The 26,122-nt window shown below is 31.2% G+C and overlaps 2 protein-coding genes across 2 annotated transcripts; one reads left to right on the top strand and one right to left on the bottom strand.

Moving 5' to 3' along the window:
- Window positions 1-5: 5 nt before the first annotated feature.
- Window positions 6-6,501, bottom strand: LOC104114762 (elongator complex protein 4). The gene is made up of 9 exons (XM_009625279.4): window positions 6,383-6,501; window positions 4,474-4,627; window positions 4,107-4,333; window positions 3,911-3,980; window positions 2,918-3,074; window positions 1,656-1,734; window positions 1,231-1,390; window positions 1,070-1,161; window positions 6-638 (listed from the first exon to the last, which is right to left on the bottom strand). Exons 2-9 carry the CDS (start codon window positions 4,604-4,606, stop codon window positions 471-473), a joined length of 1,086 nt encoding a protein of 361 aa, XP_009623574.1. The 5' UTR covers window positions 4,607-4,627; window positions 6,383-6,501; the 3' UTR covers window positions 6-470.
- An 11,675-nt stretch (window positions 6,502-18,176) lies between these two features.
- On the top strand, window positions 18,177-20,348 carry LOC104110113 (dof zinc finger protein DOF5.7). Its single transcript, XM_009619540.4, has 3 exons — window positions 18,177-18,775; window positions 18,914-19,305; window positions 19,605-20,348. The coding sequence occupies exons 1-3, from the start codon at window positions 18,591-18,593 to the stop codon at window positions 20,093-20,095; spliced, it is 1,068 nt and encodes a 355-aa protein (XP_009617835.1). The 5' UTR covers window positions 18,177-18,590; the 3' UTR covers window positions 20,096-20,348.
- Window positions 20,349-26,122: the final 5,774 nt, after the last annotated feature.

Raw genomic sequence — 26,122 nt, 5'->3', positions numbered from 1 at the left:
CAAAATCATCATAGTAATGGCAATTCCAATGAAATAGCTAAATTACACTGATTCTAGTCATTGTTAAAATTAAGGAATCAAGAAAGCTGATCACTCAAGATAAGTTAACTGTAATGCAAATTCTTTAATACAATTTCCTAAAGATAAACATTATGTGCTCAATCAGCACAGCCTAACAAGTCCAGCCCATAATTGTTAACTGATGCCACTGTAGAGAACTATGAATCTATGATACAGTGAGTAGAACTATTCGTCCTGGCAATCCTCCTCTTACCGGTTTTCATCAACAAAATTCAGAATATGTAACAGAATTGTAAGAATGTATGCCAAATCCAGCTTCCATATGATCCCTGATTGCTGCTTGCAACTGACAGTGATTCTAAATCTTGCATTGTGACAAAGTTTAGACCAGCAATTACAGGAGCATGACTTAGGTTGTGACAAATTGAAGCAAACGCGCTTAATATCATCTAGAAGTCAAGGTTCCCTGTCTTCGAACTTCCAGAACAACCACTAGAAGTACCATATGAACTTCCACTTGAACCATCAACAGGGGCTTGATTAAGGCATTCTAAAATCAATGCCCTTCGCCTTCGCAGCTTTATTGAGAATGTTGTGGCTTCCAGAATTGCAGGGACCTGTTAAAAGTTTCGCATCAACTTGCCCAATAAGTTTGATAGACAGAAAATAACAGCCAATAACACAGAATTTAGAAATAGAATCGCTTCCCCCAAGGATGATTGGTTGCACTTTTGATGTTCCAAAACAAGTCTGTTAATTATCATCAAATTCCACTTTACCGGTATTTCTCTCTATCATTTCTGATAATATTCATGTAACTTAATTATGCTTTTGAGGCTTAGATAAGGAAAGAAGAGAGCGAAGAACAACATGCATTTTATCAACTCATTAATGCTTTTAGAAAATGTTTATGTTTCTTTAAGTTAAAAGCCGAACATCATTTAAATGTTTAGCTCATTTACTCATTCAAAGAAAATAAGCATTCCAGAAAATATTAGGACGCGATCAACTGCTGTAGTTAATAGTCAATGCAGAAAAGGTCATTCACCTGTGTATTTATGCGAGCCACTTTGTGTATACTCAGAAGGCCCAGCATATCTTGGTAACCAGTGAGCAGCTTTGCCAATTCCTTGTCCTCATCTGCAGCAAGCTTTAGTCACATTTGATAGCAAGCTGAAGCTTTCTCTAATGGATTAAACAGAGGCATACCAGGAATTGCTTTGACAGATATCAAGGTATCAGCCAGATGCTGCCATCTCTTTAAAAAAGTTGGTGAGACAAGTGAGGGTGGAAAAGATATGACTGCAACTGCACCCGAAGATCGAATCATACCTTTCAAAGATCTTATAAAAGAAAGCATATCCCACTCCTACAATGAGATGCAAGTACAGAATCAATTTTTGCACTGAACAGTCCTACAGGGCAATATGAACCCAAAAAGAGCCCAAAACAATTTCTCATGTGTATATTCCATTATGCTGCCCTTCCTAATACCCCCAATAGATACCACCTCTCAAGAAACAATAAAAAACTAATGATTTTGATGGCCATTAGTCCTGCAGTGAGTTATTACTGGAGAATATTTTTTCTTAAAGAATAAATAGATTACAAGTAACCAAAGTCCAGAAAATAACCTTGTCAGAGAAGTCGCACTGAGGAGAACATAGTGACTGAATGGCAATACGACCGGCACATGTGATGTTGCCATCAGATCTGACATAATATTAGAAGAAACTTTCACACATGTTCAACAGTTCAATCCTATATAGTCAGAACTAAAGGATCCACGTAATCAAAATTTATTCTCAAAAAAAATCCTCATGTAAGTAATGTTCAAAAGGTAACAGAACTTAATTGACAAAAACAACAATTTGAAAGATAACCTTGATAACAGCAATATTGAGGAGGGGCCAAACTAGACATAAAATAGCAGCTGATGCTTTTTTAACACTATCAGTAAATCACCAATTCTTTTCGATGAAACCACTAGCTTAATGATGACTTATCATGCATGTTTATTTGCTTTCCAATTGAGATGGAGTAATGATGGTTTTGAACAAAGAATGATTAACAATATCATTTATTCTTTCACTATTCAACTGATAGAAAAACATTATTCAGTCTCACTTTCTGCATAAACAACTTACGCTTATGGGGACAATTAAATAGTGTATAACTTTTCTCACTTTATATACTTTAGAAAGATGTGTCAACCATAAGAAAATATCAATTGCAGGGGAGGGAGTAAGGTAGAGGTTGGGAATACCAAAAGATAGTGCCTCTGTAAAGTTACTTGAAAAGGAAAAGAAAGCATAATAAATAGGCCTCCATGTAATACATTATAATGAAACTACAGGTTATAAGGACATTGTGTATCTGCTAGATCTTTTAATTCCCAGAATATCTATAGTAGACATCAGAATTGCACAAATGTGAAGAAGAAACGTTTAAAGTGGATTTGTGATTCTATATCAATATTTTAGATATTTTGTATCAAATGATATGAAAGATTATCCAGGCAACTTATGTCAGATTACATTCTTATCATGGATAGGCCATCAACTTTGTCTCTTCTGTCTATCCTTTTTCCCAGCATTTTTACCTATTACCAATTCCTTGATGCATGTTTCCACACAAAAGAGTCTCTAGGTTATCCCTATGGCATACCACCACTTTTAAGATAACTATGGCAGGCTGATGCACGCAATGGTATCCAACAACGCTTTGCATCTTCCAAATGCAGTCCCATATCCCATTTTCGTATCCCATTGAAATACATGTATCAAAGATATCCTTATCCTTTATTTGGAAACATGACAAATTGCAATTTTGGTTCATAAACCAAAGTCCAACATGAAAACTGTAACTGAATGTATAAAAGAACGAGTGACAATACTTTGAGATTTGAGATGAAAAGGCTGAACAACGTTCAAGTAGAGGCACTAGATTGGGAGAATCTCGAAGACTAATGCAATCAACCCGCTGCCCACTATAGAAATGCCTTTCCAGGGGCTTTCGCACGTCGAAGTCATTGCAATATTCAGCTTTTCCACCTGCATAGATGATGCACAAGCTAATCGTCAGATTCAGCATAAGTCTCGCTTTCAATTAGCAGCATAGTTACAAACAAATGAGTAGAAAGTCTTCCATATAAATAAGAGGGCAACTACAACAAGAACACTGCACAAAGTACTTGACTACAGAAACGTGACTTGTCACACATTTAAAACGATCATTTCGTAACATTCCCAAAGCCTTCTAACTGTTATCCGTTTATATTTATGATGGATGATATTATTTCGAAGAGTCAAGTAGGACAGAAACAGGGAGCCAAAAATCAACAGATACTACCAGATGTAATGATCAACGTATGCCCCTAAAGATTTTCTTCTAGAAGTAAATTTCATGAAGATAACTGGAGTCACAATGTCCACCTAAAACCTGGACAGCTATGGAAATTGCAACTCGATCTTACAAGTTGTTTAAGCGTAGAAACATTTTATTTGTGGCTTTAAGAAAATTTCAAAATAGTAAATAGCCACTTCAAGAAGGCTTCATTCAGTTGAAAACTTCACCAGAGGTATAAAATTTAATCTACTAGATTTCCTAGGGCATTGTTGAGTCAATCTCATAGCAGAATGCCCTTAGCATACTTGTGACAAGATCCATTTCCTCTTTCTTTATGCTTTAACCAGTAAATGATATCATGGACATTTTTAGTCACCTCTTCGCAAGACAGCCCAATTCAAAACAAACTTGACTTAGACACCGAGAGAAAAAATTACCGTATTCAACTGAAGCCAATCTCTTCAGAGGAAAAATAGTCATTAATAGCTGTACGAGTTCAAAAGTGAATGAATTGAAACAAATCAGCTTCAAGCGGTTTTACCTCTTTGGACCTCTGAATTCTGTTCCCCCAAATACTTCTTATATTGCCAAGCGATTCTTAAATTCGAATCCTGTAATGTAAAATGGATTAAAAGTTCAGCTTTTTAGAACCGACAAGGTCTACATTAATATAACATCATGTATCCATAGTTTCATTTATAATATTTTGTTAAGATGTCGGAAAGAAAGGTATAAACCTGTTCAGCAGGCCGTTCATATGGCTTCTCATCCTTAGAAGCCATTGGGCTAGGCAAAGTTCCAAGAAAGCCTCGTGGATCTCTTTCCGGGCTGGCATAAAGCAGGGGTTGCTTGTGAACCAGGCCCTGAGACATGAAATTTCTCAGTAAAAGCATATGATGAGGTGCCTCAGGGTCTTCCATTACCATGACTAGGTTTCCCAAAGTAAAGCCACCTCCCAAAATCTCTGGAAAGAGAATATAACAAGCAAATGGGGGAAAAAAGTTCATATATATAACGCTAGCTAGTAACAAAAGAAAGAGAAATAATAATGTTGAGAACAAAGAAAAGGAAAAGAGACATTAAAGGAGGTGTAGTGGGAATTACGGTCAAGATCTGGTATGCCTGATGAAAGAAATGATGTGCCATTTGGACCAAGCTTTACTCCAGGAATCTGAGATGTAGCTGCACTAGATATGTTTCGAGAGAAACTGCTGCCACGTGGCCTAATTGAAGCCATGAAGCTTCTTATAGATCAACTCTTCATAAAAAGAAGGAAGCAAAATTGAGAACAAAGCTCAATCAAAGTATACAAATCTCAAATCACATGTTACGGCTAGCAACTGAAAATTTTGTGGCATCATATGAACTTATCTTACTATAATTGTTTTTTTTTTATAAGGTAAATTGTATTAATCAAAAGGGAGAAGAACTCCCGTATACAAGAAGTATACCAAAAAGTAGAAAATTTACATCAAAACATGATTCTCTACAAAAGACGCTCAATCTTCTAAACAAGTAGGGGTTATTTGAGTGCACCAAAAAGCGATCAAAGATAAAAGACTATTCTTAAGATGTGAAAAAGGAGACTCAATCCCCTCAAAAGCTCTCATATTTCTCTCCCCTCTTACTATAATTTTAATAGAACATAGAGGTTAATTCTTTCTAGACTTGTCACTTCCAAGAACAAATAAATGACCAAAATAAAATATTGGGCAGACTGCAGAACTATAAAGAAAACAAAACCAAACACACAACAAAACAAATAATGAGCACCACAAAATAGTCGCAGAATCATCATAAAGCATAATTCATGAACCTCAAACTAGTTCATCTGCCCTGCAAAACCTATTGCTAGCTCACTGGTTACGTGTTCGGCCGAACCCAGTAGCTTTGGTTAGGGTTGTTCGTCGGTCGGTACATTCGGTATTTAGACATTTCGGTTCGGTATTTGGTTTCTTAAAATGCTATACCAATACCATACCTAATTAAATTCGGTATGATTCGGTTTTTCTCCTTTCGATTTCGGTTTATTCGGTTTGAATACTAACTAGAGTCATAGACTGTAACATTATTAATTAAAATACTCAAAAGTACAAAACTGAAAATGTTCGTTGACAAAAGTTTTGTCCAAAACCAGCAAATATCAACCCATAGAGAAAAAAATGTACATAAAGAAATAAATTTGATCATTAGAAATGTCTTGTTACTTGCTTATAGTTAATTGATGAACTTAGAAAATAAAGAAAAGTAAAATTTTAGATTTTTTATATTTATGTTATAATTAATAATACGTGTATTGTGTAATATAGTATATATTTCGGTACGGTATCGGTATTTCGGTATTTTATTTTAAAATACCAAATATCATACCTAATACAAATTTTTTTTAAAACTTAAACCAAATACCATACCGAATACCAAAATACCGAATACCAAATACCAAAATTTTCGGTTTCGGTACGGTAATTCGGTATTTACCAAATTATGCGCAGCCCTAGCTTTGGTTCAAACTCTGTTTTTGTCTTAAGGAATCTATGGTATATGTACAAATTATTAATTTAGAATCGCGAACTCATAAGCTTCAAATTTTTGCTCCACCTATGAATTTGCACAAGCTAATAATGCTTGTACAGTGCAAGTATATGAAATGTACTCACATTTTCAGCTTTTGAGAACATGCTAATGTCTCTAAAGAACAACAATTCAATCAGCTATGGTAACAACTCCAAAGGATATAAAAAAAGATATTACATACGTGTCACAGAATAATAATAAACCTAAAATTAGCAAAGATTTCATCTTTTCTTCATATCTCAATTTTTTTCGGTATTTTATAAAGCAATTCAAGACATCAACAATTGGGAATTTCGATTTCTTTGTATTGGTTGACATAAGAGGTTGATACTTCTAACAAGCATTTTATCAAACACCAGGCGTGCATACTGTCAACAACAAAAATTACAACAAGAGCATTCAAACTGCAACGTAAAAGAAAGATGAAAAAAGTGTTTACAAGTGATGGGCGTTAATGGAATTTTTATCTCCTCCGATATGCCTCTCTACTTTACAAACAGCTTTTTGCCCACTCAAAGGGAGCGAACGTATTTCTCTTTTGTAGGAGTTTAGAGCGGCAAAGTTATAAATTGTCTATTTGGAACTTTATAAAATTAATCAAATACCTTTTCCTTTTCTCTTTTCTTTTTTTTTGGGGGGGGGGGAGGGGTATCCTAGAAATAATACAGCAAAGGGCCAAATATACCCTTCTACTTTCGAAAATGGTCTAAGAATATCTATCGTTATACTATTCGGTTATTTATACCCCTGCAGTCATACTTTGGCTTCAAATATACCCTTCATTTAAATGGAGGGACACGTGTCATCGTCTTGTTGGTCAATTCTAAATATCTTCTAATTAATTAAAAAGACTCATTACTCATACCCGAAAAATAATTTATTTATTTATTTTGTAAAAACTGAAAAAAACTAAAAAATAATTTACTAAAAACTGGGGGAAAAAACAAAAATATTTTTTTTCCAGTTTTTACAAATACAACTGCTTTAAAAAAATTAAAAAATATTTTCTAAAACAATATTTTTGTAAAAACTGAAAATCACTTTTCTAAAGCCAGTTTTTTTGTAAAAACTGGAAAAAACTGAATTTTTTTTTACTAAAAACTGAAAAAACAAAAATATTTTTTTTTCCAGTTTTTACAAAAAACTGCTTTAAAAAAAGCTGAAAAATATTTTCTAAAACAATATATTTGTAAAAGCTGAAAAAAGAAAAACTAAAAAATAATTTTCTAAAGCAATATTTTTGTAAAAACTAAAAAAACAAATCTTTTCTTTCTTTTTTTTCAGTTTTTAGTTAAAAATAATTCAGTTTTTTCCAGTTTTTAATTGCTTTAGAAAATTGCTTTTCAGTTTTTTTCCAGTTTTTAGAAAAATATTATTTTTGAAAATATTTTTCAGTTTTTTTAAAGCAGTTTTTTTTTGTAAAAACGGGGAAAAAAAATACTTTCGTTTTTTTCAGTTTTTTGTAAAAAAACATTTAGTTTTTCCCAGTTTTTACAAAAAAAAAAAAAAATCTAGTATGGGTAATGGGTCTTTTTAATTAATTAGGAGATATTTAGAAATGATCAACAGGACGATGACACGTGTTCCTCCGTTTAAATGAGGGGTATATTTGAACCCAAAGTATGACTGCAGGAGTATAGATAACCCAATAGTATAACAAGGGTATTTTTAGACCATTTTCGAAAGTAGAGGTGTATATTTGGCCATTTGCCGAAAATAATAATGTTTTGAATAAGGATAGGCAGACCCAAATTTGAATTGACAGGGGTCCCACTGTCCAATGAAAATTTGAGCAATTACTGGGTTGGATTTCGAAGTTTTAGGGGGGCGAAAACGGTTAACCACCCATATTATCCACTAAAAATGGGCTGGATAATGAACTTTTTAAAAATGGGTCAAATATGGATAAGAACCATATTATCAGTTTAGAAAATGGATAACTGATGGTTTAACTTTTACATTCGTAAAACCTCAAATTGGAGGTTTCTCAACTTTGGAGACTAGGAATTCTTCCAAAAATGATCATATTCATGAAGCCATGGATAATATGATTACCTATATTATCAGCCGGTTAACTCGTTTTTTATTCGTATTAAATATGGGTCGGGTCAGATAATTTATCGATTTTTTCATTATCCATTTTCGACCCGTCCCTATCCGAACTCACTCCGTCCGTTTACCACCCCTAACAATGAGTAATCAAATTAAATAAAATGATTCGATAAGATCTCATACTTAGAGCTAATATCTATAACTCAATTGACACATTGTTATCTATTTGCTACTTTTAAATTTTAGATGGTAAAAATGAATTAAATTAATAAACGTTTCGAGTAATTATTTGTTCAAAGTTTACTTAAGTCATGATAAGTTTGACTAGTAACCAAGAAAAGAGGGTAAAAATTAACATGTTAGTATGTTACAAATGGTTAAACTTATTTACGCATGGGTAACTTATTTTACTTAATTAATTCCCCAAAGTTCTCTTTCCACAAAAAAAATCCATATGGAAACAAGGGGTGCGTTTGGTACTAAGGAAAATATTTTTAATGGAAAATGTTTTCCATGAAAAATATTTTCCTAGAAAAGGTTTTCATGAAAAATGAGTGTTTTTATCTCTTATTTTTCCTTGTTTGGTTGGTGAGTGAAAACCTTTTTTCGGAAAATATTTTTTAGTGTTTGGTTAGAGAGTATAAAATATTTTTTAGGAAAATAATTTTTTTACTTACTCCCCCCCCCCCCCTCCCCCCTCCCCCAAATACCCAACATTTTCATGACTCTGTTTTTTTTAAGAATTTAATTATTCTTCTAAAAATTCATACAAACCCAAAAGGAACTAATGTGTTGTTTTACTTTTTTACGCAAAAATAACGTTAAAATTTGTGCTCCATAACTAAAAGAAATACACTTTTTTTTGGTTTAAAAAAAGTACTATTTCTACAACATAAAAATAAAGTACCCATTTTGTTGAAATGAAAGAAAATATTTTTTCTACATCATGAAAAGAAAATACTCATTTTATTGAAATGAAAGAAAATACTTTTCTACATGATGAAAAAAAATACTTTTTTTGTTGAAATAAAGAAAATACTTTTTACTACACTATTTTGTTGAAATGGAAGAAAATATTTTTCTACATCATGAAAATAAAATACTTTTTTATTGAAATAAAAAAAATACTTTTTACTACACCATTATGGTGTTGAAATGAAATAAAATACTTTTTACTATATCATTTTGTTGAAATGAAAGAAACTATTTTTTCTACATCATGAAATGAAAAGAAAGTACTTTTTTGTTAAAATAAAAATTAAAAAAAAATTATATTGCGAAAAGAAAATACTCATTTGTTGAAATGAAAAAAAAAATACTCTATCTATAACATGAAAAGAAAGTACTATTAATAATATGAAGAATTAATCCAACTAGCCGCCCACCCAACTATTTACACTAAAAATAGCCGGTAAAGGTATAATATGTGCATAATTTATGTATTATATGTGTATAATCAATGTATAATATATGTATATGGCTAGAAAAAGTAAACAATGAATATTTATGTAAAGATTCCTAATAATATTTCTATTTAGGGTGGGGTGGTGTGGGGTAGGGGTGGAGGTGGGATGTGGTGGGGAGAGGGGGTAGGGTGGGGTGTGGGGGTGGGTTGGTGGGGATGGGAAATGTGAGGAAGGTTGAAAAAGAGTTTTGGAAAATAATTTCGCTTCTCTTGATAGGGAAAATATTTTCCTCCAATCGGAGAAAAATGAGTTCATGAAGAAAATATTTAAGCCAACCAAACATGAAAAAATTGAAAAATATTTTGCGGAAAATATTTTCCTTCGTACCAGTACCAAACACACCCAAGATCTTTCATCAGTCTGAATTAATATTTCTTTGCTTCTTGATGTTATGGGCTCTGAGCTTGTCTTTTGGGCCTGCAGTCACATTTGCAAAAGGAATCTTTACATAAATAGCCGTTCATCTTCATGATTTACCTTTTCAAGCCATAACATAGATTATACATTCACTATACATAATTATACACATGTAATACATAAATTAAGCATATTTTATATCTCCATTGGCTATTTTTAGTTTAAGATTTTGAGTGGGCGACTATTTAGGTTAATTTTTCTTTGCAAAGATTGGATCATAGATCCTCTCCTATCTCATAGTAGTACTTATTTTTCTGCTTCAAAAAGTAAAAAGTGTCAAAATTAAAATTTTAAGGTAAGTGTTTAATATTTCTTTTATTTTACTGCTTAAGGTACCAAACTAATAAATTTATTTCATGTATTATTTAAATAAACTTGCATCCTTTAGAAATATTATTGAATAAGTATTCTTACCTTCCTTGGTTAGTTTTTAAGTTATATTACTTGGTTTACAACAAAACTGGATAAGAATAATTATTTTCTTCAAGTAATAGACACGAAAAGCGTAATAAATATTAAGCTATAAACCAAATAGTCAGAGGGAAACCAAACTACAAAAAGTATTGTGATGGAATGGATAGATCCATCCACCTTAATCAGAGTTCTTGGTTACGTGTTCTGAAAATGAAAAAAGTTTCGATATAGACGCTTCTCATTTATTAAGCCTTATGTTGCATAAACTCGGATTAATTGAGACTCCAATGCAAGTTTTAGACACCGGGTGACAGGGGTCGAACTAATCTTAAAGATACGGTTTCGGCCGAATGCAGTAATTTTTGTTCAAACTTTGTACAAATTACAATTTAATCAGATGCGGGTCCAGAATTTTTAACTTATGGGTTCCTAAATAATCTCAAATTAATATACAATAATATCCTATTGCACTAGATCCGCCTCTGCATTTAATAGGTACAATTTTTTATTTATAACCTAGTAACTTAAAAAGACTAAAATTCCGAACACAAAAAACTTTAATCTCCTATTGCACTAGTTCCGCCTCTACATTTAATAGATACAAATTTTTATTTATAACCCAAAAACTTAAAAAGACTAAAATTTCAAACACGAAAACTTTAAATATTAGCTCCGTCTCTGCCGGTTAACAAACCAAAAACAAAACCATAGAGATAGAGAGGCGAGAGCGACATGACAAGCACGTGAGCGAAATAATACTAGCATGCGATGCTTCTACTTCAAGGCACCGTACTTTTTCCTGAGACAAAAAATAATTCTGTAACAGAAATTAAAGAAGAAGAATCTGAAACTTTGAATGAAAATGGAATAAAGAGTGTTTCAGTTCTGATTCTGTATTTCTGAAATTGTACACTGTAACACAAGTACTTGCTGATTTGCGTTGTGGAGATTTTTTGATTATTTTTGACTTAGATATGACTTCACTTCCCATACACTTTAATTTAATTTGATGTACTCTCATTCCATATGACCTTTCCCACTACTCTTTGGTCCCTTGGCCTTTAATTTTGAGGGACAGAGCTATCGTTTAGAGCTAGGTTCGGTAAACTTCGCTTGATATATGTATATAAATATTTTATTCGATACTTAAATAAATTTTCTTAACTAAAATTCATAGTCCATAAACTCAAAATGCCTCTTTTTTCACGTCATTTTATTATTTTTACTTAACAATTCTGTTACTACTAAGAGTTTGGCCACAAAAGAAGATTTTTTCTTTAAAAAAGTCTTGCAATATGGGAGTAAATTTCATCAATGATCATTCAGCTTTGGGTTCATTACGCAAAAATCATTTTTCTTCTTCTTGTTACGTAAAAGTTATTCAAATTTACGTTTATTACCTAAAAATTATTTTTCTTTGTTTAGTTACACAAAAATTATTTCACTATGCTCTAGTAATCACGATAATCACTTTGACAAGATTTTATCTACCTGAAAAGTCTATTATACCCCTGACATTATAAATCCTCCCATTTATGTAATACATATTATATTATATATTTTTACCTAGGTATTTTACTTATAATTATTTTATATAATTTTATTTATTATTTTTATAATTTATTAGTACGTTTAATTTTCCCATGATACTGAATTTGTTTAATCATATTCGAGGATGAACATATTTTAAAATATGAAAACGACAAAAAAATAGTTATTTGAAATAAAAAAAAACAGATTTGTTTAACAAATGATAGTTTTTTATAGTCAGTAAAACGTTTAATTTTTTAAAAAGATATTTGAGTTTAATATAAAATTTGTAGGCTTTATCTGTTAAAATTATTTATTTAAAAGTGTTAATATGATATGTGAGTTTACTAAATGTGGGTATTTTATTTATTGGATTAACCAATATAGTTTGACTGATAAATTTGTGAGCTTTAATTTTATAATTCTTATTAAAAATATTTTATTATGCAATTTAAGAACGTTGACTTGAGATTTGTTCATAGTAAAGTTACCGGCAAATTTAATAACGCTACCAATATATCTTGAAAATTAACGTTAAATTTTTTTAAATATATGAATATATTATAAAAAATAATATTAAGTTATTTTAATTATAAATAAAATACATAGGTAAAAATATATTATATAGTATATAATATAGAAGGTATTATATAAATAGGAGGATTTATATAATATGAAGGGCATAATTGAGTTTTCTAAGTAAAATTTACTCGCAATATAGAGATGAAAGCTGCTTTAAATGGAAAATAAAGAGTGAGGAAAAGTTACCAGAAAGAAACATGAGTATCCTTCTTTGGCTCTTTGTCGGTATAACTAAACTTCAAGTTCTATTAGCCACGGTAGGGAGCGACAAATTTATATAAGGTGATTCAATATTAAAATATCACACCTAAGATTCAGACATATGACGTGAAGTATCTTTTTAACCCCTATAATTTGCTCTTATACCAAAATCTTACATTAGCTTAAGGTGTATAGCAAAATAATTCACATTTAGCCTATTTAATTAGTGTAAGTATAATTTTTCGGCACAGGGGTTTCAATTGAACCCCTTGGCACAACCTAACTCTGCTCCAACTAACTCTGCTCCAACTAATTATACTAACTCAAAGAAGGTTTTCTATTGAAAAAGAAAAACTTAAAATGTTTTCAATGAAAATGGATATTACCAAAGCTTATAGTCTAGCGATATTAATTTATGTGGAACTCTTCACACACTAAGTATTGGCTCGATTTTCACGTCCTTTTGCCTATTTTCCCTTCCCGATCCTCTATGTAATGGGGGGGGGGGGGGGATGCATATATAATCTTTTGTAATTTTAATGCTTTTAATCCCATTATTGTCTGGGCTTCTGAAGTTGGTACGAGTCTAGCTGACTTTAACTATGTTTTTAATTCATACAGGGCTGAATAGAAACATATATAAAGCAAATCTTGTGTTGTCTTCAGTCATGTTGATCATCTTATTGAAGTACGAACATATTTTCTTATCGTTTGATCTATCCCACTTTATCAAAATATAGTAACCTCGCTAATTAAAATCTTAAAGATTATAGAAATCACGATAGTTAATTGGCAATAAATAAAGTGCAAAACAAGAATAGATGGATTCAAAGTTTAAATTTGACGGATTCAACATTTAAAGTTTTTAGTATTGAACTCATTTATTTATTCAAATTATGTGTTTAGAATTGTTGAAAATTTTAGTTATTATATATATAGTTGGAATGAATTTGTTATGAAGATCTGACCCTGCATATGAATTTGGGTCAAATCCCATCACCTAAAAAACGAATAAATGTCTTAAAAATCAAATACAAGAATATGATGTGTCCATTGATGATTTACTGACAGAGAAAATAGCAAAAAGGAATGTAATTAATAAGGAAACACATCTTCCCCTAATAAAAAAGAAAAAAGAATAAGGTAATTAATTAATCTAGGAGAAGTGGCCAGCAGGGTAGAGGAGCCCGTGAGAAGCGATGTAACGTATTGTCTGATGATGAAGGTAGGTCATCCTCTTCAAATTTGTTTGTTTTCTATTAAGGGTCATTAGGCGTTTTAGGATTCTATTAATTTGAATTCACGTCACATAAAAATTATTAAAGGGGAATCTCTCTCTATTAAAACACAAATCAAGTATATTCTCAAGAGAAAAGAATTTTCAATTATAATATACAGTTTAACTCTTATATAATGAATTTGATTGCATCATCAATATAAGTAAAACTTATTCGTACCCGATGTTTTATACCAAATCAATGAATATATACAAGACAAGCTATTTTAATAGAGACACATTTCTCACTTAACAATTTTTATGCGAGGCACATTCTCGCTTTAATACTTAACAATTAAGGTTAAACTGTTTGATTTAGTATAATTGCCTAGTGCGGATACATATTTACCCATAAAAGAAATAGTCTGATCCGTCCTTAGAGTGAGATAAGAAGAATTGTGTTGTGGAATGGGGTGAGGGAGACAGATGCGGAACCAAAATTTAAAGCTTATGACTTAGTTAAAACAAATACAAATTGAGTTTTACCGAACCCCTAAGCTATACCCTAAGGCGGGGGCGGGAGGCGGGAGGCGGGGAGGGGTTTACATCACGGCTTCATGTGTATATGCATATTGTGTTGTGTCTGTTTCTCACGGGAATCCAGCCAGCTTCTTCCTTTCACGAGATCTCTCTTTCTTAGCTCTCTCTATCTGTCACTTAGCTCTTGTTTTACGGCGTCTACACGTTTATTTTCCAGCACATACTGCAACTTATTTTGTATGCCACTCTGTTTATTTTTATTTTGTGGCATACAAATATGTCGATTTCTTCTCATGTTAAGTAGTAGCTCTTTTGGGCGGTAGTAGTGCCAAATCATATTTGTCACGCTTTAGTTCAACTCCCCACCTCATCATTTCTTGCTTTTTTAGTATATAGTAGCAATAAACCTATGGAAAGGTTTGGTGGTTGGGACCAAACTAGGACATTCCAAGATTGAAGGGTAAAAAGTTAAAATAGATTTTAATTGGTTTTGTTAAGGTACGTATATAAAAATCATATGTTGGAATGTAAGTGGAATGTAAGTGATCTCTTGATCAAGTTAGGAATGAGTTAGGATAAAATCAAGTTTATGAGTTTGGAGGTCAAATTAGACTAATACCACTAATAATGGAAAAAAAATTATAGTAATCACGCTTGCTCATCTTGTCGATTTAAGGCCGATTAAAGAGGAGAACTATAGTAGATTGATAGCCGATATACAATTAATCAATTTATGATGAATCATGATAACACACATTACGTTGAAACATGCTTGATCACCTCTTCATATAATATTGGATTGAGAATTTGAGATGAACTTACTGAATTTCCGACTTGCCTTGAATTGAGACGTAGTAACTCTATTGTTGTATTCTATTGCAAATAAGATTGAGAAACAAAATGATATTTTTAGTTTTCCTTTGGTCTTCGAATTAAAGAACAAGCTAATTAGAAGGCAACATATAAACTTAAATGCCGGGGGAAAATAATGCGAAAGGTACAAATACAAATAGTAAGTAGAGACAGTTCATAAAGGTAGAAGCTTGGTAGTATATTAACTTCTGTAGTCAATGAATCACAATCAGAACTTGGTAGCTACAGTTATTTTTCGTTTTTCTACTGCATTAATTCAGTGACCGTACGTTCATCTTGCCCATAACAAAAGAAAGGTACCATCGACTGTTCCTCTCTTTGTCCTTCTTTTGCCAAAGAGCTGTTTTAGTAATAACAATATTAATATAAAGATCAACTACCACGGGTCGTAGTAGAATGAATAGTTAGGATCACATTATCTTTAACTAGAAGTTTAGGCTTCTCAGTTTCAACCTGTGAAAAAATTTTTGGCACAAATCGAACACTTTTTCCTTTAATGGATCTTATACAATACGAATTTAGATTAGCGAAATTCTAATGTGTAAATATCGAATATCGAATCAAAAACAATAAAATAAGTATCAAAAAGCAAAAAAGGCTTATGAGGAGATAGAGGACCTTTAATTTTATTTTGTTAGAACTAACCTTGAAAATCTTTGGCTTTTTTTCAAATGTTGACTGTCGAGTAAAGTATACTACGAATTCAAGCAGCCTAGCTAGTGATTTTAAAAGGAAATGAATAATAATTGAATAAGCTCCAACAAGTTGGTAATTTCATGGAATTCTTTATATTAAAAAGGTTACTTTAAACAGTGATATCAAAAGCTATGTAAAGCTAGTTAGCGAACAAGTCTAGTCTTTTTAAATAGTACTCCTATACTATTTTCTATTTAAAAAAGAAAGTCACTCCTAATAGATATATTCTTCATTCTGTCCTATCCTAAAATTAAGAAAATTAAAGGAACTAATTCTTTTGATTTTTATTTTAATTTTTTTGCATTGTCTCTTATAAATTACACAGGCAACTCCGAGACATATTCTTTCTAACTTTTCTTTAAATTCATAACTAACCAAAACAAATAAAGTTTTTTTAACTTGAGATTGGACTTAAGCAAGCTCTCTTATAATTTTTAAAATTTCTTTTGATTAAAGAAACTTCGAGTTCATGTTTTCTTCGAAGGGGATGAACTATTGTACCTAATAAAAAGCTGTTAAACATTACATATATGCCTAGAATGTATTACACTGATAAAAGTTTTGGGTTTTTTACCAACTGTCTTATACTCGCATTGAGGACAAGCGGAATCCAAATTCGCACTGATAGGAAGATCCCACACTAAAATTAAAATGGTTCATAATAAAAGCGATTTCATACTCACGCTCGTAACACTACGGACTACTCATAATAGATTACATTAATGAAAGAGAGAATTAAATAGTGGTAGGGGGGGGGGCGGGGATGGGGTTGTAAAAGGTGTAAGGTTCTTAATATGTGGAAGCCTGCAAAAATGGTGGGGTTAAATGAGAGTAAAAGGGACATTACATAAGAAGGAAGAGACAAGGCTGTTGTCCCTGCCACTCCCACACAGCAACTGTTTCCTCTTTTCTCACACTCATCACTGAAACCCCACCACTACTAGCACTGACCCTATACACTGAGAACTCCTACTCTTTTTGTACTTTCTTCCTTCTGTATATATTATCCGTCCTATTCTAATTTATGTGACGGTATTTGATCGACATATTTGATCGAACACGGAGTTCAAGAAAAAAATCTTTAAAATTTATGGTATAAAATATGTTATAGACATATTTATGACTATAAAATTATGTTACTAAAAGAATCTAGAAAAATATTATTTTTTAACAGACTAAAAAAAAAAAAAGTATATCATGAGCAATTGAAATACTATTATACGGAGTACTTAATTTCCACTTTGATACCTACATTCTCTCCTATCACATCCATTCAGTAATTCAATGCATTAGCATGAAAAAAATTTCCATTTATTGGAGACATCTTCCCACAATTCGATATAATGGAGTTGTTTGCATGCATGCATGCATTCAATTGGTGCTAGAATTAAAGCTATTATCTAAGTTTACTGCAGTCGAGCTTGTTCTGCAGTTGTCCTACTCCTACTCATGAACTTTTGATAAGTACAAGTAAATTAGTTGTTCCTACAAAGGAATAACCATTTTAAAATATCTTGGGGAAATTGATTAATTAATAACAACTTAGTCACAGCCTATTACTCGCGATAACAAAAAATAGTTATGCTTCAATTTCAAGTAAATTGAGGTGGACTATATAATGAAGGGGAGCCTTGGCTCGCTGCCATGTGACCAGGAGTTCACGGGTGCAAGTCGTGGAAATAGCAGAAATGAAGGGTAAGGTTGCGTATATTAGACCCTTGTGGTCCGGCCCTTCCCCGGACCCCGCGCATAGTGAGAGTTTAATGAACTGGGGTTCTCTTTCTGAGGTGAACTATATAAATCATCATTAATTATGCTTCTCCATTTAAGCTCATTTGAGACGATACGTAATCGTCTATATTACCAACTATATATATATATATATATATATAAAAGTTATACATGATAAAAATAAGAAAAACAAAGCTTGATTTTCAAATTCTTTACTTAATTATCATTGGACAGCTTTTTATTATAGTATACTTAATTAATCAACTTCATCCAATATCTCATGTGAGTATTTGTTTTCAATGAAGAACACATAGCCTGAGTCCTTTCTTTCTTTTCCAATTATTTATTGTTTTTAACCTCAGTTATTACCTTTTAACTTTATTTGTTTTCACTTACATGTGGATCTCACCATTCTGCCTCATCTGTATCAGATCATCTACTCTCTTTTGTCTTTTTATATCCTTCTCTTTCTTAAACATCAGAATATATATACCTAGTCCTTTTTCTAGTGAGATCTCTAATTCTCTCTCCTATGTAACCTACTTTATTTATTCTATCACATATCTATAATAATCAAACAACTCTCTATATATATTTTTTCTTTTCTCTTCACACCCAAACTAAAAAGAAAGAAAGAAAAAACCTTCTTGATGAAGTTCACAAGCAGCCATCAACATCCTCTATTAAATCCATGCATGAAATCATTGAAAGAAATCTTTGCCTCTTCCAAAGGAAACTGAAACACAACTAATTTCCTCTATTCCTCCACCTCTCCTTTGTTTACCTTTTCCTATATATAATTTTTATTCAATTTGTACACTATTCATTATTAGGGTTTCTTCCCTAGCTCTTCACACTTGACCCCCCACAAAAAAAAAAAAAACAGCTAGCTAGAAGCTAGCTATTTGGCGTGCCGTAATCCTCCTCCTATGATGAGTCCAGATAACAAAGAGGAAAGCCAGAACTCCGGTGGCGGTGGCCGGAAGACGTCGGCGGCAAGGCCACAAGAACCATCTTTGAATTGTCCAAGATGTGATTCTCCCAACACCAAGTTTTGTTATTACAACAATTATAGTCTTTCACAACCAAGACATTTCTGCAAGACCTGCAGAAGGTACATACTATTGAATTATTTGACCATCTCATCTAATAATTTTTTTTTGTTGGTGAGATTTGAACTCATGAATTATAGCGATTTAAACTATTTGAGAGAGCACTCTTTTAATTACTTAATTATATTATGCGTCGACAGATACTGGACTAAAGGAGGAGCGCTACGCAACGTTCCAATAGGCGGTGGTTGCCGGAAAAACAAGAAGATAAAGACTTCTTCTTCTTCAAGGCTTTCTGGGGATTCAAAAGATACAAGTGTTTCTTCAGATATTGGTGGGCTTAAGTTTTTTCATGGTCTTTCACCAGCTATGGATTTTCAGCTAGGTGGATTGAACTTTCCAAGACTAAGTAGCAATACTTCAACATCTGGCAGTATTTTCAACCAGTTTTCTTCATTTGGGGACATTTCTACTACTTCTGCTGCTGCAATTAGATCAAGTTCTTGTTTTAGTCTTGATCCTTCAGGAAGCTGTTCTGGTTCTTTATTGGGATTCAATAATTTCCCTTTCGCAACTTCTATGCTAAAACAAGGTGAGAATAGTAGTGGTGTGCTTAAATTTTGGAACTATTTAAGTCGTAATACCATCACATCTAAAAGTTTAATCTGCTAGAAAAATATTTTTGATTATTTAATTATGTTATTATGTCTCAATACTAACCTAACGTGCAGGTATGATTCTTTTTTTCCGGGCCAAAAAAGTGAAATATTTAAATTTAAATTGGCTTTTTGGTGGCAATGAGATTTATGTTGAAGTGTATGACCCATATAAAAGCTTAAACGGTCAAAGACAAAACGTTTTCAATTACTTAATTATATTATGTCTCGATAGGAAATACTGGAGTTCAAGAAATGGGGTCGATGGGCGATCATCACGGCACTATGGCATCTTCTATAGAGTCCTTGAGTTCAATAAACCAAGATTTACACTGGAAATTACAGCAACAAAGATTGGCCATGCTTTTTGGTGGGAATCAAAATCAAAAAGAGAACATTGTTTCATCTCATGTTCCTCATCTTGATCAAAACCAAGTTCAAAAGCAACAGCCCATTTTGTTTCAGAACTTGGACATTTCATCAAAACAACAAGAAGAAGAAGCTGCAGTTTTTGGAAATAATATTAATTCAAGAAAAGATCACGGTAGTGGAAGTGATCATGGGAATAATAACTTAGCTACTGAATGGTTCTTTGATAACTCATTTGGAACAGTAAATCCAACTTCAACAAATAGCAGCAGTGGAAATGCAAATGATCAGAACAACAACAATTGGAATAGTATTCAAGCTTGGAGCAATTTGAATCAGTATAGTACACTGCCTTAGTTCAATTTGATGAAACAGTGGTGATAGAATTCAAATTTATACTAATCTATTTAGGCCTCTTTTAATTTCTTTGAGTTTGTTCATTTTGGTTAATGTGGAGATCAATATGGAAAAACAGCTAAGACAATTAGGAATTATTTTTTTTTTCTTTATCTTGTTATTTAAAGTTCAGTACGACACTAATCAAAAGTTTTTAGTATTCAACTTATTGTAACTATTTATGATTATGATGATGATGGTTTTTTATTGTTTATTTTGATCATGTCCTATGGTAGAAATAACATACACGTCTTAGTAGTTTTAGTTTTCTGTATTCAAGTTATATATACTGATAGTACAATGAATTATTTTACATTATTAGTGTATTTTAATATGTTATATAGCAGGTTATTTACTACTTATTGTAGGTTACAAATTACCGCTATTAAAATTGTTTCCTCCAATATCTTTCAAGTGACTGATTGTATAAATATTCTGATTGCATAAAAATGTTGTTTTTTACACTATCTGGCCATAAAACATAAATTCTAATTTTTTTTCCCTTTTTTTTGTTTATACATGGTGATTTCTTGTTCTTATATATTCTAATTGGCATATTAATCTATTTCTTTGCTTTATTGATAACACAAGACTTTGAAATGCTAATCCCACTGTCTAGTTGGTATTTTTCTTACTTCAATGTATATTCTTGGGATTGGTGATAGTCTGATAGATTTTTGGTAGAGTCAGTCAATAAATTGGAAACTTAACGGCATATCTTTTGATTTGTTATTATGTTATATTGAGTCAGACTTCAATGTATCAATATGTCTCCCTTTATCAGGTAAACCAATTGAATAACCAATTTTCAGACTTCTCAGACAAAATGTGTATGTATTACTCATGTGTTAGAAATTACTTATACAACAGTGACTGAGTTCTTTTTTGCTGTGCTATACCTGCAACTGTTTCATACTTATATAATATATACACTGCTCTGCATATATATATATATATATATATATATATATATATATATATATATATATAGTCTTTTCTACAGCATAATTCTCTCTCACATACACACACATTGCCTGGGGCTTTTCATAATAATTAGAGTTGCAGTGTGGTGTGATTTTGGTGGTGTCTGATAAAGTGGTGGCTTGAAAGTGTAATGAATGTCAAGACTGTGTCAACATTTTTAGTGAAAGAATCTAAGTGAGCTTGGGGTTCTTACAAGTTTGTTTTTTTTATTAGCTTTTTGATGTTCTTGGATAGAGTGCCTGCCCCGCTAGGGGTGTTTGTTAGTCGGTACGGTACGGTATTTAGATATTTTGGTTTGGTATTTTTGGTATTCGATTTCTTAAAATGTTATACCAATATCGTACCTAATTAAATTCGGTATGGTTCGGTTTTTCTCCTTTCGGTTTCGGTTTATTTGGTTCGGTAACTTCGGTTTATTCGGTTTGAATACTAACTAGTGCGTAGAGTCATAGAGTGTAATATTCTTAATTAAAGCACTCAAAAGTACAAAACTAAAAATGTTTGTTGACAAAAGGTTTGTCCAAAACCAGCAAATATCAAGAGAGAGAGAGAAAATTGTACATAAAGGAATAAATTTGGTCATTAGAAATATCTTGTAACTTGCTTAGAGTTAATTGATTGACTTATAAAATAAAGGAAAGTAAAATTTTAGATTTTTTATATTTATGTTATAATTAATAATATGTGTATTGTGTAATATATTATATATTTCCATACGGTATCGATATTTCGGTATTCTATTTTCAAATACCAAATACCATACCTAATACCAAATTATTTTTAAAACTTAAACCAAATATCATACCGTATACCAAAATATCAAATATCAAATAACAAAATTTACGATTTCGGTACGATAATACGTTATTTACTAAATTATGCACGGCCCTACCTCCCCCTATTCAAATTGCAAGTTTTTGGTTGGGATTAGTTTGTGTGCGTCTTTAAATTTTGTAGGTATTTGGACATAAAAATTGTAATAATATTTTTTAAAAAGTAGTATTTGAAATTTGAAATTATATTGGACATGCATTTTCTTTGAAAAAATATTACATTTTTGTTAGTGGAAAATTTTTTCTTTTGAAAATTTTGAATTGGCTTTTGAAAAACTCATTTTCAAATTTTTTTTGAAAAATTTAAAAAAATTCATGGACAAACACATTTTTGAAAAAAAAAAAAAAAAGAAATTTTTCTTATGGACAAACGGGTCATTATTTATTGAATTTCTGCTTTCTTCTTTCAATATAGATGTTAGATAATTTTGAGTATGAAAACTTAAACAAATAAGAAGAAATTATTTAAAGTTTTTGTTTCCATTGTAATTTAATTCTTGGATCCCTTATAATTTTCACTCATTTTATTGACTTTTAAGTCATAATATTGAGTGAACTCCACTAGTTTAGATTTTTGGAAAGTGCGTATGTGTAAAGAAAGATTTGCCTTTTTCTAACTACTTTTACCATGTTCATTCCTCACTTTAACCATTTAATTCAAAAGGTATATTGCTCCCCTACCTAAGGTTTTGGTTCAATTTAAAGTGTGTTATGATCATATTTCTTTTTTCTTTTTTATTTTTTTATGTTCCATTAATTAACTATACTAGTAGCGTATGCATAGGGGAGAGCTTTTTCTTTTAAAATTAATTAATGTACATGAGAGACTTATTCCCTATATACAACTTTCTTGAAAGTAAGACATGTATTGCATCATTTCATTATATATGCTTAATTAAGTTTGAATTTGTACGAAGCTCATTGCAGATTTTATTAAATAATCTCTTTATGACACTTTTTTTCCTCGTTGAATTTAATATAAATTTGGGCAACTGTTGTGAAGAAATAATAGTTAAAAATCTGTAAAACCATTTAACATGATCTATACTTCTTGATTGTATTACCTCTTTATGGCTCATATGGGTCATATATTGAGGTATAATATGGTTAAAAACAATAATATCAATATATTTTCTATTTCTCTTGTCTTCTCAATCATCAAAATAGAATAGATGTGAGTTAATATTGGTCCTTTTGTGAATTTTCTGCTATGCTAATAGTTTACTCAAGAAAACTAGAATATAAAAAAAAAGTTTTATTATATTGTAAATGTTATAAGAAAAATCAAATTATGGTGGATGTCTACTCTTTCTTCATGATCTTCTCAAATGCTTAATGACATATTCAATGACATATTTCTATGCTTAATGACATATTCAATGACATATTTTTCTTCAGTTTTCATGCCTATATAAAGGCCTTGTAATAGATAGAAAAATACACACAATTGAAGAAGAAATAAGAAATCTCCCTTCTCTTTCTCTCTATATCTCTTAGCTTGTTTTTCCTTGTTCTATATTGTTACTTTGAGCTATATTTTATAACACGTTATCAGCACGAAGTCTCTAACCTCAAGGTTGAATTCCACTTATGGTAAGGTATATTTCGATGATCTATTGTCAAAATTATCCAGATTTTATTCAAAAAGATATGTAGTATTACAGACACGTCTTTCTGCTACAGCAACAAGTCCAAGCTTTAAACGAGATAAGTTTGTACCACTATGTAGAATAAGCAATTGTCTGGTTATTAAAAAATTAGTATTTATGTGGCTGCTAAGTATGTCACCTTGTTAACTTTTCATGAACTAAATAATAGGTGGCTTGCGATACACTAAATAATCTACAAAATTAAAATGATATTTTATTATGTATGCTTATGGTTAATTTTACCTTATAATACGATTTTAGTATGCCTAGTATAATGATTATATATTAGTTTACTGTCAAATATATAATAATAATAATAATAATAATAATAATAATAATAATAATAATAATAATATTCGTAACTATTTTATTTTGATAAGATAAAATATTAGTACAAGAAGTATGTACTACACCAAAATTTTCATTGATGATAGTTTTTATCAAATTAACATGTTGAATCATTTCTATATGGAAAGCATATAGTAGTAGATAGTAGACAGAGATTTGTCCACTATTTTTTTGATTCCCTGATTGACTTAAAGGGTCTGTTATATCCTTTTGTTTTCTAGAGAGCATAATACTTAGTTTCCACAAAAGTGCATGGTAACTAGTAGTACTATTATTCTGTTTGATACATAAGTTTTTCTTAATGTTCTGGTCATATCACTTTCATCTTGAAGTAAGCTTATTGCAACAAACACCACATGTGAATTTTCAATATTATTTTGTATTTTCATATATCTGTTTGACACTAATTACTTAGCTGATTTGAGTAAATGAAAGTCTATTGTTTTGAATTATATCCAAATGACATTATGAAGAGTTTAACTTAAGAGGTGAGCATTTCCTTCGTATTTGAAATTGTTTTTGTCCTTTGCTATTAATGATATCAACTTCAATGAGTTCAAGTCGCAATGCACCATGAGGGTAAGACATTAGGATCAAGTCCTCATGCTCCATGATGATAAGAGTTGGGTTTGAGTCCCAATTCATTATGGTCTAACATGCCTTTATATTGGCAAGATATTGGGTTTGAGTCTCACTATACCATATTGATGATATAATGATAACTAAAGAAAAATAATATATTTTTTATGAAAATGCATGAATATTGTCCCACTTGATTTGCTCCATTCTTGAAGTGAATGTGGTAGCGACGCATAATAAGTCTAAATGAAGACAAGTGGTTGAACAATGAACGTGGGTGTTCCAAAGATCAAAATAATAATAATCATCACTATGATTATAAAAGGAGAACAATAAGAGTTCTCAAAATATTCCTTAAAAATATGAAGGCAATGTTTACCATCAAATTGGTATGAAAAATAATAAAGCACGCTGCTGATTATGATCCATTCCTTGAAAAGAATGTGACTTGTGATAAGCATTGAGAATGCAGACTCATCCCTAAAGGTGAATGTGGCAATATGTGATAAAAGTAATGAATAAAGACATGCAATGTATGATTAGATTAATACCACATAACTCATCTCTAATGGAGGTTTGAGTAAAATAAAGAGAATAAATATTATTGTGTGGTTACATGAATATGTCATTGGTCGCACACATGTGATACGCCAAAAAATATATATTTTGTTGTGCCTTATAAAAGGTTATTAAAGGCAAAATTAAAGCAAGAAATAATTTTGCTTATGATGATTTTGACCATGATAATTTATTATGATATAATTTTCTTCGTGAAAGAGACATTTACCATATGAATGGTGTGATAAAAGATCTTGTAGTACAAAAGTTGTTAAGACTATAAATGAAAGGAATATTGAATATCTTCATATTTCTATAATCATAACAGGTAAATATAAAAGGTTACCTGATTTTCTTTCTATTTGTACTACACAAATATAAGCATGATGATGGAATCATAATGTCGCAAGTAAACTAGAGGTTTACTGAACAAATATTAGTTGGCATGACTGGTTGACAATCCCAGTTCAATTATGATGCAAAAAATTAATTGAGAATTAAATTGGCATATATTGAAGAAATAGAAGATTCTTCAAGAATTCTCTTGTGCTGCTTAGTCTTATGATACACTAGTTAAGGTTGGGATTGAATCCCTTGATTTCTAGAATAAATAAAAGATGATAAATATATGGGCTCAGTCACCTGCCATGTGGACCGTTTACTATTATATGATTTTAATAGATGCATCTATTCTATGATCACATGTGCATTTGTTATCAACTTGCAGTTTGGCTTTTGCAAGATTGATTGCTCAAATTATTAGAGCACAATTTCAGAATATAAATTATGATGATTTATCTTGATAATACTAGTTTAAATCCAAGTCGGTTTAGCAGAAATTGTATGCCTCCAATTATATCTAAATCATTGGTTATGAGAACAAAACTGCCAAAATAAAATTTGGTATGTGATGTATTATTTAATATACAACAGCACTTGTACATATCTAGCCAAGTTATGATAAGTTCTCCCTATCACAATCAGTTCAGGGTCAGGAACCAAATAATTTCTATTTAGAAATATGAATGTGCTATATG

Source organism: Nicotiana tomentosiformis, chromosome 5 (assembly GCF_000390325.3).
Source record: "Nicotiana tomentosiformis chromosome 5, ASM39032v3, whole genome shotgun sequence".
NCBI lineage: Eukaryota > Viridiplantae > Streptophyta > Magnoliopsida > Solanales > Solanaceae > Nicotiana > Nicotiana tomentosiformis.
The sequence above is the reverse complement of the archived record's forward strand: the minus strand, read 5'-3'. Positions and strand labels throughout refer to the sequence as shown.

Coding starts and splice junctions, on each gene's coding strand:
- LOC104114762 (XM_009625279.4), bottom strand. CDS start 4,606: ATGGCTTCAATTAGGCCACGTGGCAGCAGTTTCTCTCGAAACATATCT. Junction 1,735..2,917: donor TTTTCATCTCAAATCTCAAA/GTATTGTCACTC, acceptor ATATTATGTCAG/ATCTGATGGCAACATCACAT. Junction 1,391..1,655: donor AGTGCGACTTCTCTGACAAG/GTTATTTTCTGG, acceptor ATCTCATTGTAG/GAGTGGGATATGCTTTCTTT.
- LOC104110113 (XM_009619540.4), top strand. CDS start 18,591: ATGATGAGTCCAGATAACAAAGAGGAAAGCCAGAACTCCGGTGGCGGT. Junction 18,776..18,913: donor TTCTGCAAGACCTGCAGAAG/GTACATACTATT, acceptor ATGCGTCGACAG/ATACTGGACTAAAGGAGGAG. Junction 19,306..19,604: donor AACTTCTATGCTAAAACAAG/GTGAGAATAGTA, acceptor ATGTCTCGATAG/GAAATACTGGAGTTCAAGAA.